The sequence below is a fragment of the Alosa alosa genome, chromosome 23 (assembly GCF_017589495.1).
Source record: "Alosa alosa isolate M-15738 ecotype Scorff River chromosome 23, AALO_Geno_1.1, whole genome shotgun sequence".
NCBI classification, from domain to species: domain Eukaryota; kingdom Metazoa; phylum Chordata; class Actinopteri; order Clupeiformes; family Clupeidae; genus Alosa; species Alosa alosa.
In genome coordinates, this window is record NC_063211.1 from 18524573 (window position 1) to 18539673 (window position 15101).

Below are 15101 nucleotides of genomic sequence, written 5' to 3' on the forward strand. Positions count from 1 at the left end.
CCCACCTCAAGACCTGCTTACCACCCTCACTGGGCCCCTTCCAATTTATCACAGTCAGAACAGGAGGATGCCATCATACAGCACTTCACTCCGCCCTGTCCCACCTTGACAATATGTGAGAATGCTGTTCATTGACTTCAGCAGCATTCAACACCATCATCCCCTCCAAACTAATCACCAAACTCAGTGAACTGGGCATCAATATCTCCTTCTGGATTCTGGACTTCCTAACTAGTAGACACAGTCTGTTAGGTTAGATAACCACACCTCTTAACCCTCACCCTGAACACCGGTGTACCACAGGGCTCTATGTGCTGAGCCCTCTCCTTTACTCCATTGTCAAGTTTGCCGATGACACTAGGTGATGGGTCTTATCAGCAACAATGAGACGGTCTACAGGGAGGTCCAGCACATAGCTCCTACAACACAGCTCCTAAAACCAAGAAGACCAAAGTGCTCATTGTGGACTTCAGGAAGTTAAAAGCTAGCACACACCCCCATCCTGATGTTTTAGTAGATGACCAAACCTATTTCTTCGTCATGAACTAGGCTACCATGAACCACTGAGGGAATTGTCAGTCTAAATTGATTCGAGTTCATAGGCCTAAACCTCACATGAATCATGATAGCCAGCATAAGCAAACATTCAATGTGTAGACTAGAGGTTATTTATTTATTTATTTATTGTACTTAATTCGTCAACTTATTCAAGACATTATCACAGTGGGGCGCGCTCATACCCCCTTCTCATCAATCAATTGAACCACGCCTCATTTTGACTCCCATGACGACGGCCATATTGGTTACCTCACAAGCTTTCCTTGCCGTGGATACTATCAAGTTAGGTGAGGTCTTCTTCAGTTTGGTCCTTGCCGTTATTTCAGCGTGGAGGCGTACGACAGTGGTCGTTTTAAAACTATTGTAGCCTACTGAATGTTTATGTGTCCTGAATAAAAAAGATACTTAAATGACAGAGTGGACCTAGGGAATTTATTATCTGTTAGAACAAGCAGTCCTTCCAACAAGGTGAGTTTTATCTTTCAAGTGGCTTCTCAGGGTTTGGATGTTAGGCACTTAACGTTACCTAACGGTATTATTTACGTTAACGTTAGCGGGTTTTCAGTCCGTTTGTATTTAGTCCGTATAGCTATTGCCCTTCATACAGTAACGTTGGTGTAGATGCCTTTTTAATCTCATGGTTGAATAACGAAATCGTATTAACAGCCAGGTTAGAACTAGCCTACTGGAGCTAGCGGCAACGTAACGTTTCTTTCCAACAAGCGGGACTTGAATGCGCGGTAGCGTCAGGTTTGCAATGAAAAAAATAATAATAGCGGCAGCAGGCTCATTTGTGGTTCATCAAAACTCTTGTTTTATTTTTGGATCCAATGTTAACTTTATTGCCAGAAGTTATAATCAGGATTTGTTAATACATATGGAAATGTGCACTAGGTCAGTGAAATTACAAGAGTACAAAAGAAGCTAATTGTTTAGTGCTAGCATAGATACGGTGCGTCAAGATAAAGTTTGCGGAATTCCATGTGGCTAGTTTCACCAACGTTTACAGTCGTAGCTATGCAGTTAGCGTGCTAGCTCGCGTTGATATGTAACGTGGAATATTTAACTTAGCTTGTTTAAACACGTATCCAAAGTTAACTGAAATGTTAATAGGAGCTCGATATTGCACCTCAATGTTAACCGATTGTTATACGTTATGGACACGCGACATATAACGTTAATAGATCATCCTGCACAGTTACAGTTGGTGTGTTACTCTGGGCCTTGAGGGAAATTAATGGTTAATATGATATGTGATAGTAAGCATAGCAACATGGCCTTGTGTAGCTAACGTTACTCTGACGTCGGCTCCTGCGGCAACACACGTTAACGTTACCCTATTCAGCTCACGTTAACATTCTCCAATTGAAGATATGATAAATTACATAATGAGCGAAACGTATTGCTCTTTTCAACGATGGTGCAAAAGCAATCCATATTGGGTGCGTAGACGTAGAGGCTATTTTAGTCCGAGAGAGCTTTGCAACGCTACATTGCTTTCACGACCTGATGTGGGACGGGTCACTGCTACGAAGCAGAGACATGGTGATTTTAACGTTGCTGAAGTTGTTTCTTATATTTTTAGAGAGTGGGGAATCATATTAATGGGTCAAAGATTGTAACACTAGGCATAACTTGGTACCATGCCACGCGACCAGTCGTATAAATGCAGAATAGAAACCTGTCAACCAATTTTGATGTTGTGTTAATGGATGCTACACAACTTCATGGTGTGCTGATAGCTACACTGTTGACTCATGTGCGTGTGTATCGTAAACTGTAATGCTGCAGTATCTCTGATGATCGCCCGTTTATTGTTTAGTATAGCTCAGTACTAGGAGGAAACGAGATGATCAACACTGTAAAAGACTTGTATAGGAAGAAGGGCCAGCCGCTTGGACACACTACTAATCCAAAATCTAAATCTTTCAAAATAGATATACGAACTGTTTTTTCTTTTTGACAAAACCATTGAATGAGAAGATGTATATTTGTGTCTTAACGCATTTGTGACATTGAAGTAGTCAGTAGATCTAATGTCCTGGTCATGCATTTCACATTGTCATGTGCTCTCATGTGCTAGGACAAACTATATTTGCACTGATGAACTAAAAGCTTTACTCGCAAAAACGTGAAAGGCAGGTGTCAGTTCCGTTTTCAGGAAGCACAGTTCAACCTGCACCTACCTAGTACCTACCATATGGTCTTGAGTAATTTGTGTGCAGTAAAGTATCAAATCAGAAGGTGAAGTGAAACTGCTGATTGGCCTGATTTGATTGGCTGTTTCCATAAGGGGCAGGCGCATGAAGAGACTGTACCAGAGACTTTCTAATGAGACAGCCCTCAAAAAACCCTCCATAGAAATGCATGGGGCTAGTTTGTAACTTTACTACACATATCACACCCCTTCCTCGGCAAAACGTCGACATGTGAATACATTGAGCCAATCATATGGTGTGTGGTGAAGACATCGTGCCAATCATGTGTTGTGATCTCGCCGCTGGAGCAAGACTGGTGTTGTGAAGCCTTGCGCATGCGCATTTCTGCCGAAATGGATGCCCAACGAGTGCCCAAAAAGCATTGCCCTATGGCCGCCGAGTGGAGGGACTTGCCTAAAAGGACTTTGACTGTACCATGTATTCTTTTTAAGAGTCATGTTAGTTGTCCACTGAAGCATGATGAGCATGCCAGTTCTCTTTAAATTCATGGTTCTTCCCAAGCAGTATCAGGATGCAGGACCAGGAACACTTCTGGCATTTTTAATCCCCATTCTCTCCAAGACTCAATCTTGAGTTATGACGGTTGTCCATAAGTAGCTGGAGTTGTTGATGTTTTAAGCACTGTGCATTAATTAACTCTAATTGTAGGCCATGTTCAAAGTATTTTTCCTGATGTACGCCTATGTACGCTAATGGAGCAGTCCTAGCCCTGTTCCACCACATCGCTATGAATCTTTGATAATTGCTCACAAAAAAATCATCTTACTTTTAAGGATTAAATTTGGGCTGCACAATTATTCAATCTTAGCTAATAACAGTGCAAATAATCATGCGGCTTGCAACTCTGAGTCGGCCCCAATGGTTAATCTTGTCACATCTGATTTTTATATTCATGTCATCCTCCTTGTGTGACAGACAGTGAAGCTCACTTAGCAGGAGTGCTGTGCTTCTCATGCACTAGGCATGCTCACCAATCAGAAGTCAAAGCGAAATTTGGAATATTGATCTCAACTGAAGTTTGACTTTCAAAAATGATATCGCAAATCAAATAGCAATGGTTACATCTCTCACAATTAGATATTTTTTTTCCAGATAATTGTGCAGCCCTAGATTATTACACCTTGTAAACAATATTGAATTTGTTGATGTTTGGTGGTCAAGGTTTGACGTTGGTTGGTAGGATATGAGCCTCCTCTAAAGATCATTAGCATCAGGGCTAGAAATTAACTGTTTTTCTCAGTGTCCCGCAGCTGTCCCGAATTCTATTTGCCACTGTCCCGGACTTAACCACCAGTGTCCCAAATTCAAGTTTTAGTTTTTTCCCATTCTACATAATGAACAGCATAATAATCAGTAACTTGCATCACTTAATTAACTCATTCTGGTCCACCATGTAAGTTCTGAAGACTTAATTTATTAAACACCATTTTATTAACATTAATCATCTGCTGTTTCACACAACACTCATTTTCAGAGATTGCACTTTTGGCTCTTTTTTGAGGTTGCACTAGACATTTACTCAAGTATAGCTTAGAACTTTTGACTTGATTTGATTCATCGCTTTTGTCAAGTTGCAAGGCAGCCTGGAGACCATGAAGCAAATTTTTACCTGGCCTAGATACCAGGAACCAATTGTCATGAAAACAGAACAGGTGGGAAAGCAAGACCCATTAGGCCTACCGATGATGAGCTATGCACAATACGGGTGTTCCCATGCTGCATTTGATAGACATCCTGGAGACCATGAATAAACCTGAGGATCTGGGCATTTTTTTCAAATACGCATTTGAAAACATGAACGTTTGGTTCCCAGACCACGTCTCATTGAGAAGTGGTGGCGCTAGCCAGGCTACCAATACGGCGGATTCCTAAGGAAACGCAAGCACCCATCCCGTTTGGATATCTTATAATATATTTGTACCAAAAAAGCCTACAGTGATTAGAAGAGCAGTAAACAGTGTTGTAAGGCTGCGTGTACAAAACGGCTTCTTTACAGATTAGCTGGCTAACGCTGTTTTTGCCAGCTGCCCGTTACGCCATGTCAAATTTTGTATAATTGTATTCAGATGAGAAAGATACGTTTAGATTCCCATGTGAACAGTTTAGGAAAAAAGTACCCATTTTGAAATTTGTTTTGCCATTTTTTCTACTGTCCCAGAGTTGTCCCAGACATAATTCTATTGTGTTCCGGAAGCATTTGTTATGGTCTCCTGAACGTCGGAACATCGTTAATTTCGAGCCCTGATAAGCATGTTATTAGACTTGGCACCATGATGATGGCCCCCTCACCTCTAAAATGGCCTATTTGACTTTTATGTAATCCTGAAAGGGCATGACCCTATTATTTCCAAAAATAGAATTATGAACCAGAACCATGGAATATGTAATCTTCCTATGATGTTACCAAAATAACATTAAGACTGTAAAGCTCAGCCATGTTTAACATTGTGGGCGTGTGTTGACTGTTCAGTTCAGATATTCTTATGATTACTATGTTTGTCTTCTTCTAGGTCTGCAGCATTGAGCTTGTGCTATCCTGTGGCAAACGACTAACACTTTCATTTCTGTGGAGATAAGGGGACGGGAGGCGAGGAGGCAGAGATGCCGAAACCGGTAAGGCCAAATGTCCCTTCCTCTTATCGTTCAGATGGTTAATCTTACTTAATCGTCTATCCAATGTGTTTTTTTTTTTTTTTTTTTTTTTACTTAATACCGTGATTGATTAGTGATTGGTTGGGAGTGTTAAACTGGTTTGCTTTTACATTGGAAATGGGGAACATCAGTGTTCAAAATCAAGTATCTTTCTCAAGCGCAGTTGTTTGTGTGCCTCTCTCACTCACAAACGCACACACAAATACATGCATAATGGACGTGGACATGCATGTGAGTTTCACGACATGTATGCGGTGCCTCCTGATGCTGTAATCCCCTTCAACAGAGGGCAGAACACATTGGACTGTACAGGATGGGGCTTGCCTGTTTCTTCCCCATGAAATACTCCCACTCTCATGTCACCCACGGCAATCAGATGTGCTTTGTTTGTTGCAATCAGTTAATGTCCATGCCTAAACTCTGATTCAGGTTTAGGCACTGGAGTGTTAAGGCATTAAAATCTAATTTTCCTAAAAGGGACTGAAACATTAAGGTAATGATAATGAAAGCATATTTTTTCCTTAAGGTAATTGACTCTCAAAGGTAAAACCAACACAATTGTAGCGATTGAAAATGGTGAGATAACTCAATGATAACGTAAGCCCTTAAGATAAAGGACCCGATAGTAGCTGATAACAAAGGTTGCTATTGCCATGTCTCTTGATAAGTTAGATGTGCCATTCTGTAGAGGGTTGAACGGAAGGCTTTGAAATGACTAGCATGTCTAACTGCCCTGAATCATGTTGTACAACAATTCTTCTGAAATCTTTTTGTGTCTTTCTCATGGCACCAAATGAAGGTTTATGTGTCCAAGGCAGCCACACCAAAACGACATACTAATCCTAGTACTCTTTCTAGAGTTGCTGTCATTGCATTGAATAGTTGGCTGAAAGAAACAGACAATGATTGGCTCCCATTTGAGGCTTTTGAGACTGTAAAACTACAGCGCCATGATTGAAAGTATCTTGTCATGCTGTAGACATTAGAAGCCCACTAGCAACTATTATTAGATACAACTATTATGTAAAGTGTGGTAATGCCATCATAGCATCTGAATGTGTCATTGGATAGCCTGTTTACAGTGAATTATGGCCACACACATGATAACTTGTATATTTATCATTATACATTTGTCTTGCGAATCCAGAGATTGACACTGAGAACTGCAGCACTCTCCACTGTACTCTACTGCACTGCCTGCTCTGTCTGACGGCTGATTGCAACAGGAAGTATATTACAGGCCCGCCCCGTACATTAAAATAAGTGCAGAATGCCTATAGTGTGCCTTTATTTTCTTAACCATGTGCCATTTTTTTTAAGTGATCTTCAAAGGCAAAAGGAGGGTATGAAGCCTACCAGGTGCTCTTTGAAATAATTAATTCATCTTTCGGAAATGTCTTTACTCTCAAAGCAGTTATTGGGAGTGGGTAGCTGAGGGGAGTGTTACTGACCCTTTCAACTCCATCTCTGGTCATTTATAAGAATAATCTTAAAAAATGATCTGGATGCAGACTGATTCACATCTACATCCAGATTATGCTTTGATCTACACATGTTAAACTTGCTGTGAAATAATAGTTTAGTGCACTGGTTGCATATGTTTGGTCAGTTGACTTATGACTAGGGGTATAACGGTACACAGAAGTCACGGTTCGGTTCGACATCACAGTTCGGTACGAGTTCGGTACAATGGAGGGAAAAGCAAAACAAAAATGCAGAAAGCTAATTTTTTTTATTTTTTTTATTGTGCATGTCTCAAGCTGTACCACCTAGTGTCATACAGTCTCTTCCCTGAGCTATCTGCAACAGCCTGAAGTGTGTAAGATTTAGGCTAATCAGTACAATAAGTACCCAGACTCCATCTGTAACTTGTAAACAAAATAAGACAATCAGCTATAAAACTGAAAATAGGCCTACAGCATCTCTTATTTCTGAAAGTGCAAATTACATAGAATAATGATTTTTAAAAATCCACTTAAGCAAGACCTTCAACATCCGTGTTTAGTTGTATATGGAAGGGTCTACAATTTGCCTCAATATTTTTCAGTGTGTGTACAGTAATAATCTACTAACTGTGAAAATATCACACTATTTTGCCTTCTTTTAAAAAAACGAAATTGCTCCTTTCATTTCATAAACACTAAACAGACTACAACTAGAAGTCACGTGACTGTGCCCTTCGACATTAACTCACCGTAGCATGGTTTGTTTATTAGCCTGGTTAGCGTTGACACTTTCTTTTACTGTCTATGCACTTAACACTACCAGCTCCTCATGTGAGAAGTTATAAGTTACCCTAACATAAAGGTAATTACCACACAATTTGCATAGCTTTCTGTCATTACAAAATCATTTAATTTAAGGCCATAGGTTTTGGCCCTATTTGTATGTGTATCCAAAGGCTGGTGAAGCGCAGGGGAAGTCCCCCCTCGTTTCAGTGATTGGTAGCCTATCTGGGTGATGGTTTCGTATATGTGTAGCATGTTCGATATATCTCCACTCACATACCCAACAACTGCTGAACAACGCCGACACACAGTTTCATCTTATCCACCACTCTCTCGCCTGTTCTACTGTAACTGAAGTTCTCAAACTTGCGATCTTAAAGAGACCAGCGGATTCTCTCGCCACCACTCGCTAACAACTCGCTAACTCGCCACCACTCGCTTAGTGCTGCTAACTCTGACTGACTGACTCGACCAACAAGGCTACGGATTAGCGTTGGGTGTCGCTAAAGAACTCTCGTAACTCTCGTACTTAACAGTAATTGTGCATTACATTAATTAATCCGCACACAAGTTTTATGTCTTTTTATACCGTGTATTCTCCATGTAAATTCATGCACCGAACCGTGACACCCGTACCTTTTCGGTTCAATACGAATACATGAACCGTTACACCCCTACTTATGACATGCAGTGCCTGGTGTGAAATGAATTGCACATCATGTGTGTGCATGCGTCTCTGGCATTTGTGAATCTATTCTGCTCCGTTGCACAGGGCTCTCTTTGGCCAATTCTGAATGTGTTGCTTTATTCAGTGGACAGCGGAACAGCCTGTCACCCTGCCGCCTGCTTGCTCTTACTCTGGCTCTGTGTGTGTGTTTGGGGGGTGTGATCCAAAGGCCCCCCACAGGAAGAGGCCCCGCAGGCATCCTCGCGCGTGTCTGTTTTTGTTTGCACAGAAGGAGGTGGAGTGTGTATGTGGCACTGTGTGAGCGACAGGGCCCCCTATAAACTTGAGGGGCGCAGCAGCATCCTGTGAAGGAATGGAAGAAAGAGTGTGTGTTTCTGTGTATTTATTTGTAAAATGTAGCTTTCAAACCTTTACCAGTTATATGTGTGTGTCCTTTGAGTTTAAATGACTGACATTTCTTTAAATGCATTGGCAGTGTGTGAAGGGGTGTTGGGCCAGTATAAATGAGTACATAGGATGACATAACTTTAATGAAATGACTGTTGGTTACGGTAAGCATTTCCTCTTAGAAATGAGTGGGTGAGCTGCCCGGTAATTGATAGAATAACTGAATGGCTGTCATCAATTTTGAAACCAGTTTACTCAGCCAAACTGCTGACATCCTGACTCTGCTGCTGAGGTAAAATTTGAATGTGATACAAAAAGCCTTGGCCTGTGTGTGTGTGTCAGTCAAGCAACAAACTACTAAAAGACCTGTCTGTGTCTGCCTCTATTTCTGTCTGTAGGCCTGAAGATAGGCTACGTATTTTTGGTATCAGTGCAACATGATGTAGCCTACCGTTTGTGTCTTGCAACAAGCATTTGAAAGAAGGAGGGAGCTCTGGTTAATGAGCCAGATAGGGTAGCTGCCCTTAGCCCTGTTGGAGGATTAGGACATGTTGGGGGCAGGGTTGGTCTGTCTGAGATCTCCCAACAAAGCCCCTGTTAAACGGCTTACCAACAAACAGCTGCACATTTAATTAAAGAGTGTCTGTGAAGCCCAAAAACACAAGGATGCAGGGGGAAAACAAACACACTTGCCGTTTCACAACTCCTACTTCAGTCTTTTATCTTGACTGAAAAAATTAGGATGTTTCTTACGTGCAAAACGTGACACTTTGCCACACTTGACTAGACATAGTAAGCTTAACTAAACTAAACGGACCGTGCCTCTGACTCCAGAAGTTAACCATTCAGCACAGAGAGTGAAGCCTACTCCTTAGATGCTCAGTTGCAATTTGTTCATCATGGCCCTGCCCTTTACTCTCAGGTCAGCATTGTGCTGATAACTTTCCCCTTGTTTAGAGGCCTAATCTTTCTTTTGCCTACTGCTTAATTCATGGGTTAATTTTAGCACTTGGCTCAGGTTTGGCAGGTACGTGTAGTAGTAGCTTTTTGCCACTTCACTGTTGAATCCAGATTAAGCAATTTTGTTTGTTTAAATGTGCTTGTAGTAGGAACAAGGCCAAAGAGGTTACTACACTAACTCTAGGTCCAGCAAGCCAGTATGCAAAGATCACACAAACTCTGTCCTCTTACTTAGCCTGTCCTACCCTCCAGTCTACACGTGCACATTCACTGTAACACCATTTTTCCTCTTCCTTACTTGCAAACATCTTGCATGTCTCTCCCCTGAGGGATGTCGGGCGAACAGGCTAAAATTATACATGCCCCACCAATTCAGTTGAAGAATCACATGTGCAGTGGGAACTGGAGCAGGTATGCCACACCACTGCAAGAATACTCCGTTAATTTCCTACAATGGTTTGTAGCTTGCTCTGTAATAGACAATCACACATTAGAGTTTTGCATTTTAATTGCTTGTTTCTTTTTTCCCAGACCCTATTTGACCTTAGCTCAATACACATGCCCTCATCAACAAACACTGCTACTCAAGTGTGTCCGTACACACAGCAGTGTACAACCATGTTTGAGTGCTGCTCATGTAGCATGCAGTAACCTGGCACTCGAGTGCATGCAGAACTGCATTATCCCATGTGAATTTGCACTCATTCAACACATGCTCAAAAAGCTCTCATACAGAACTCAATTGTGCAAGTGCATATGTTAAGACACGTATGCGCACGCACACAGAAAGCGCACTCGCCACACATGGACACGCTAATCTCACTTAATCGTTCGCTTGTTTTTGTGAACCTTAATAGTCTCTGGATCACAACCAAGACGGTGTTGTCCGGAGTGCAGCAGTACTTGATTTTGATCTTTTTTAGGGCCCTCTGTGATTGTCACAGTTTCTGCTGGCTCATTGTGTTCCTGGAAAGAGGAGCGTCTGAAAAGTGCAGATCTAAGCTTGTTCTCATGTCCCTATTTATTGGCCTTCCCTTCCCCCGCGGCTCTCCACACCTAGCCTTTTGGTGGACGGAAGAGATTGAGGAAAGGAGAGCTTTTTTTCCCCCAGCCACACTCCATCAGTTCAGGGTGACGGTGGGGTTTTGACTGTGACTCACTCCGCCCATAACAAACATAAATAAACACAACACCACAAATATGTAGAGGAAATACCATTTACGAGTTGTTTGCCTATTGTGGCAAAGTAGTCACTAATCTTCATAAGTAAACAAAAATATGTAAACTCATATGTAAGCTCCTTGAATTTCCCCTTGGGGATCAATAAAGTATGTATCTACAAGCATTCTGTTCAGTTTTGCTTGAAGTAAAATTGATAATGTTGCACTTTACACCCTACATTATACTCCTTACAGGAAATATCACACACACATGCACACGCACACACAAACTCTCACTACACAGCTTACAGGCCCACACGTGGTGTGTTTACTTAGGCGTACGGCTACACTGAGGATGAGACATCTGCTGTCTGGGGTAAAGGTTAACTATAAGGCCAGTGAGGTCCTACTCTACATGCACTAACGTTAGGCTTCATACCACCCATCAGTGACCAATGGGCAAGCCTTTTACAACATCATCTGCATCATTGAGGAAAAACAAGCGAGTTAAAAAGATCGATAGATAGATACTTTATTGATCCCCAAGGGGAAATTCAAGGGTCTCAGTAGCACACAGACATCACACACAACATGCACTTGCATGCAAATGGTAAACATAAGTATAAACATTAGGGGTGTAAAGATTAACCGATACGTATCGGTATCCGTTTTTAACGTGTAAGATACGGCTACATCGATACGTGAAGCCCAGTATCGGAAAAAACTGAAATGAACCAGTCGTTGTATCGATTTACTTGTTATGAATCGGTGCACAACCTTTCTGCTCGCTCAGACTCATTTTACGTTCCCAAGCAGCGCTCATCCCACTTCCGGTTTTGAAACTCTACGTGGCACGGAATTGTGGGTAATGCAGTTCGTTTTTGGTTACATTCATTGCCCAAAGTTGTCAAATGACCTCATTACCCATACATCTATTGCAACTTAACCATGTGACAACTTGCACTCGGTCGGCTTTTGTTTTTCGAAATCCATCGCGAAATTAAGCACTAAGAACATTCCTAAACAGCAACGATAGTCTGTAGAGTAGCCTTACCTTTGATGAAGGGATTTCCTTAATGTTATATAATAATTTGGCCCTTGCTGCTAAAACGATGCATAAATTATTAGCCGATGATTTTGTTCATATTCACTCAGACTTGTGGCATTTTAGGTTTCTGCATTAGGTCTACTGTTGGAACAAAATAAGCCCAGAGAGTTCATTGATTTGTAGGCCTATTTTATTCTTGTAGGGTAGACTAGGCCTATATGAGAAAAGGCCAAGAGTGTCTTAAGCACCGTTTTATTTTATTTCGGTATTGTCTTACCTCAACAAGGCTACAGCTCCATGAAAACAATCAGATATAACTCTATAAAATCTGTAAAGTCTATAAAATCTATTTTATGTTGTATTTGGCTGCTGTGCTTGACTGAAATTTAGACTATTCTTTTTTTCATTTCAATACAGTATATGAAACAAACCTCAGTTTAGATGATCATATTCACACATTTTGTTGCCTAATTGACAACCATGACCATGGTAATTGATGATATAAAATTAATGTGCACCTTGAGCAAATTATAAAAAATCTTTCAGAATGCTTTCCATTCTTGAACTGCATCGAATTGCATCGAATCGCATCGCATCGAATCGTACTGAATTTTTTATAAACATGTATCTTTTCTTGTATCGAATCGTGCCCATATATCTAGATGCGAATCGTATCGTCTTTTACATAAGAGATTCACACCCCTAATAAACATATAACTAAACTCCACTGTACAATAAAGACAGTAGAAGATAAGAAAGATAAGAAAACTAACAAAACTAAATACTAAATACACTATATAAATTAAATTAAGAAAGTCCAATGTGCTTGAGGGTGATCAAGCATAAGACGCTTGTAGTGACAGGGCCGGGACTGGTAAGGTGCTAAAGGGAGTGAGTGTCATGGTGAAGGTGCAAACAGTAGTCCAACCATAGTCCTTAGTTATGTGTGCATGGCAAGGTGCTCAAGAGAGTGAGTGTCATGGTGAAGGTGCAAAAAGTAGTCCAACATTAGTCCAACAGTGGTCTAGAGACCAGCATAAATAAAATGGACAAATAGGAGAGTAAAGTCTATGGTAGACAAGGTAAAATAATAATAAAAAAAAAAAAAAAACTATTTCAGTGCAAGAACAGGTTGAGGTAATAGGGTTATAGCCATTCATTCATTCAGTATTGTAGCAGAAGCCTGACCGCAGCCATTGATCATGTGTGCTAATATAGCATGAAAAACAGTGTAGCAGTAAAACAGTAGTGAAAACATTAGGCTGTGTACAGTAGTAAAGCAGTAGTGGGCAGTCAGTACTCAAACATGGAGAGGGTGGAGAGGCAGACAGACTAAGCAGAGAAGTCTATCTCTCCTCTTCCCTTTAGTGAGGCATTGAACAGTTCAATGGCCCTAGGAACAAATGACTTCCTCAGCCTTTCAGTTGTGCATGGCAGTGAGCGAAGTCTCCAGCTGATCAAGCTCTTTTGGTTTTTGATAGTGCTGTAGAGCGGATGACATTCATTGTCCAAGATGTTGATCAGTTTGTTTAGGGTCCTTTTGTCAGATATTGAAGTGATGCACTCCAGTTCAGCTCCCACTACAGAGCCAGCCTTCCTTACCAGCCTGTCAAGTCGCCCAGCATCCTTCTTCTTTGTGCTTCCTCCCAGCATACCACTGCATAGAAGAGGGCTGGCCACAACAGACTGATAGAACATCCTGAGGAGCTTGCTGCACACATTGAAGGACCGCAGCCTCCTCAGGAAGTACAGCCTGCTCTGTCCTTTCTTGTAGAGTGCATCAGTGTTGGCTGACCAGTCCAGTTTATTGTCCAGGTGGAGACCCAGATACTTGTAGTTGCTTACCACCTCCACATTGACCCCATCAATGGAGACTGGTAGCAGAGCGGGCTTAGACCTGCGGAAATCCACCACCATCTTCTTGGTCTTTGAAGTGTTTAGTTGAAGGTGATTGAGTTTGCACCACTGCACAAAGTCCTCCTGTAGGCTCCTGTACTCCTCCTCTTGCTTGTCCCTGATACACCCCACAATTGCAGTATCATCAGAAAACTTCTGCATGTGGCATGACTCTGTGTTGTAGCAGAAGTCAGATGTGTACAGGGTGAACGGGACTGGAGAGAGCACAGTTCCCTGTGGCGCTCCGGTGCTGCTGATCACAGTGTCAGAGAGGCAGTTCTTCAGTCTGACGAACTGTGGTCGCTCGGTCAGGTAATCTGTAATCCAGGTTACCAGGTGAGCGTCCACACCCATCTGCAAGACCTTGTCTCCCAGTCTGAGGGGTTGGATGGTGTTAAAAGCTCTTGAGAAATCAAAGAACATGATTCTGACAGCACTTTTCCCGCTTGTCTAGGTGAGAATGTGTCCTGTGTAAAAGATAAGTGATGGCATCGTCCACGCCCACTTTCTTCTGGTATGCAAACTGTAACGGGTCTAGTGCATGGCGTACCTGGGGTCTGGGCATACCTAAGATCAGTCGCTCATAGGGAAAGCATTACAGAGGTTTTTGTGTAAGCATTTGTATAGTGTCTCTTATCCTACCGGATAAAGGTAGAGAGTCGACTGATATTTAGCAGACAATTTTATCCAAAGCAAGATTGACTTGCAATGGTGGGAATCGAACCTGGGTTGACTGATTGTCAGTCAGTGACATCACCACTTCTCCAGTATGCCAGAATAGCAGCTGGTCAGTGCTCCCTGGCCTCGGGGACATAGGAAATTGACCCCATCCAAAAAAGTTTTTTTTCCAAGTCCAGGAGGTGTATGCAAGAGAAGCCCCTGACTGCAGCAAAACAAGGCACATGATCACTAGTGGGTCCACGTTGTCACACACACACCTAATGTTTGGTTTGTGTGGCTACTTCGTTCAAGTGCCACTGATGAGTTAAACAGTCACGTTTTTTTCTACACAGTATTATATGGAGAGAAAACATTAGCCTTTGAGTATTTTATTAGTCAGTTGTAAACAAATAACTCTTCTTATGTAACCCTTTTGTAAATGTACTGAAGTTTGCTCTAAATATCTACTTATCGATTATGCTAACTGTTAGCATCTCTATGGTATTTCTCATATACATTAGCCATAAGCTAACGCATTAGTTACTATTCTGTGACTTGGAATGCTAACCTACATGATCGCTCTTAAACAACAAAACATCGAAGGCACGAGATCTCGTCATACCCCTAGTGGTAGTCTATGATGCA

At 41.7% G+C, this 15101-nt stretch overlaps 1 protein-coding gene across 3 annotated transcripts in view; it reads left to right on the forward strand.

The window, feature by feature from the left end:
- The first annotated feature begins 761 nt into the window (after positions 1-761).
- The window catches only part of LOC125288302 (radixin), a 43865-nt gene continuing 29525 nt past the window's right edge, over positions 762-15101 (forward strand). For 2 of the 3 annotated variants that reach the window (XM_048234538.1, XM_048234540.1), the window contains exons 1-2: positions 852-1026; positions 5288-5390. In XM_048234538.1, coding sequence (XP_048090495.1) covers positions 5379-5390 — 12 coding nt within the window. In that variant the 5' untranslated portion in view covers positions 852-1026; positions 5288-5378. The other variant, XM_048234539.1, reaches the window with a different exon arrangement.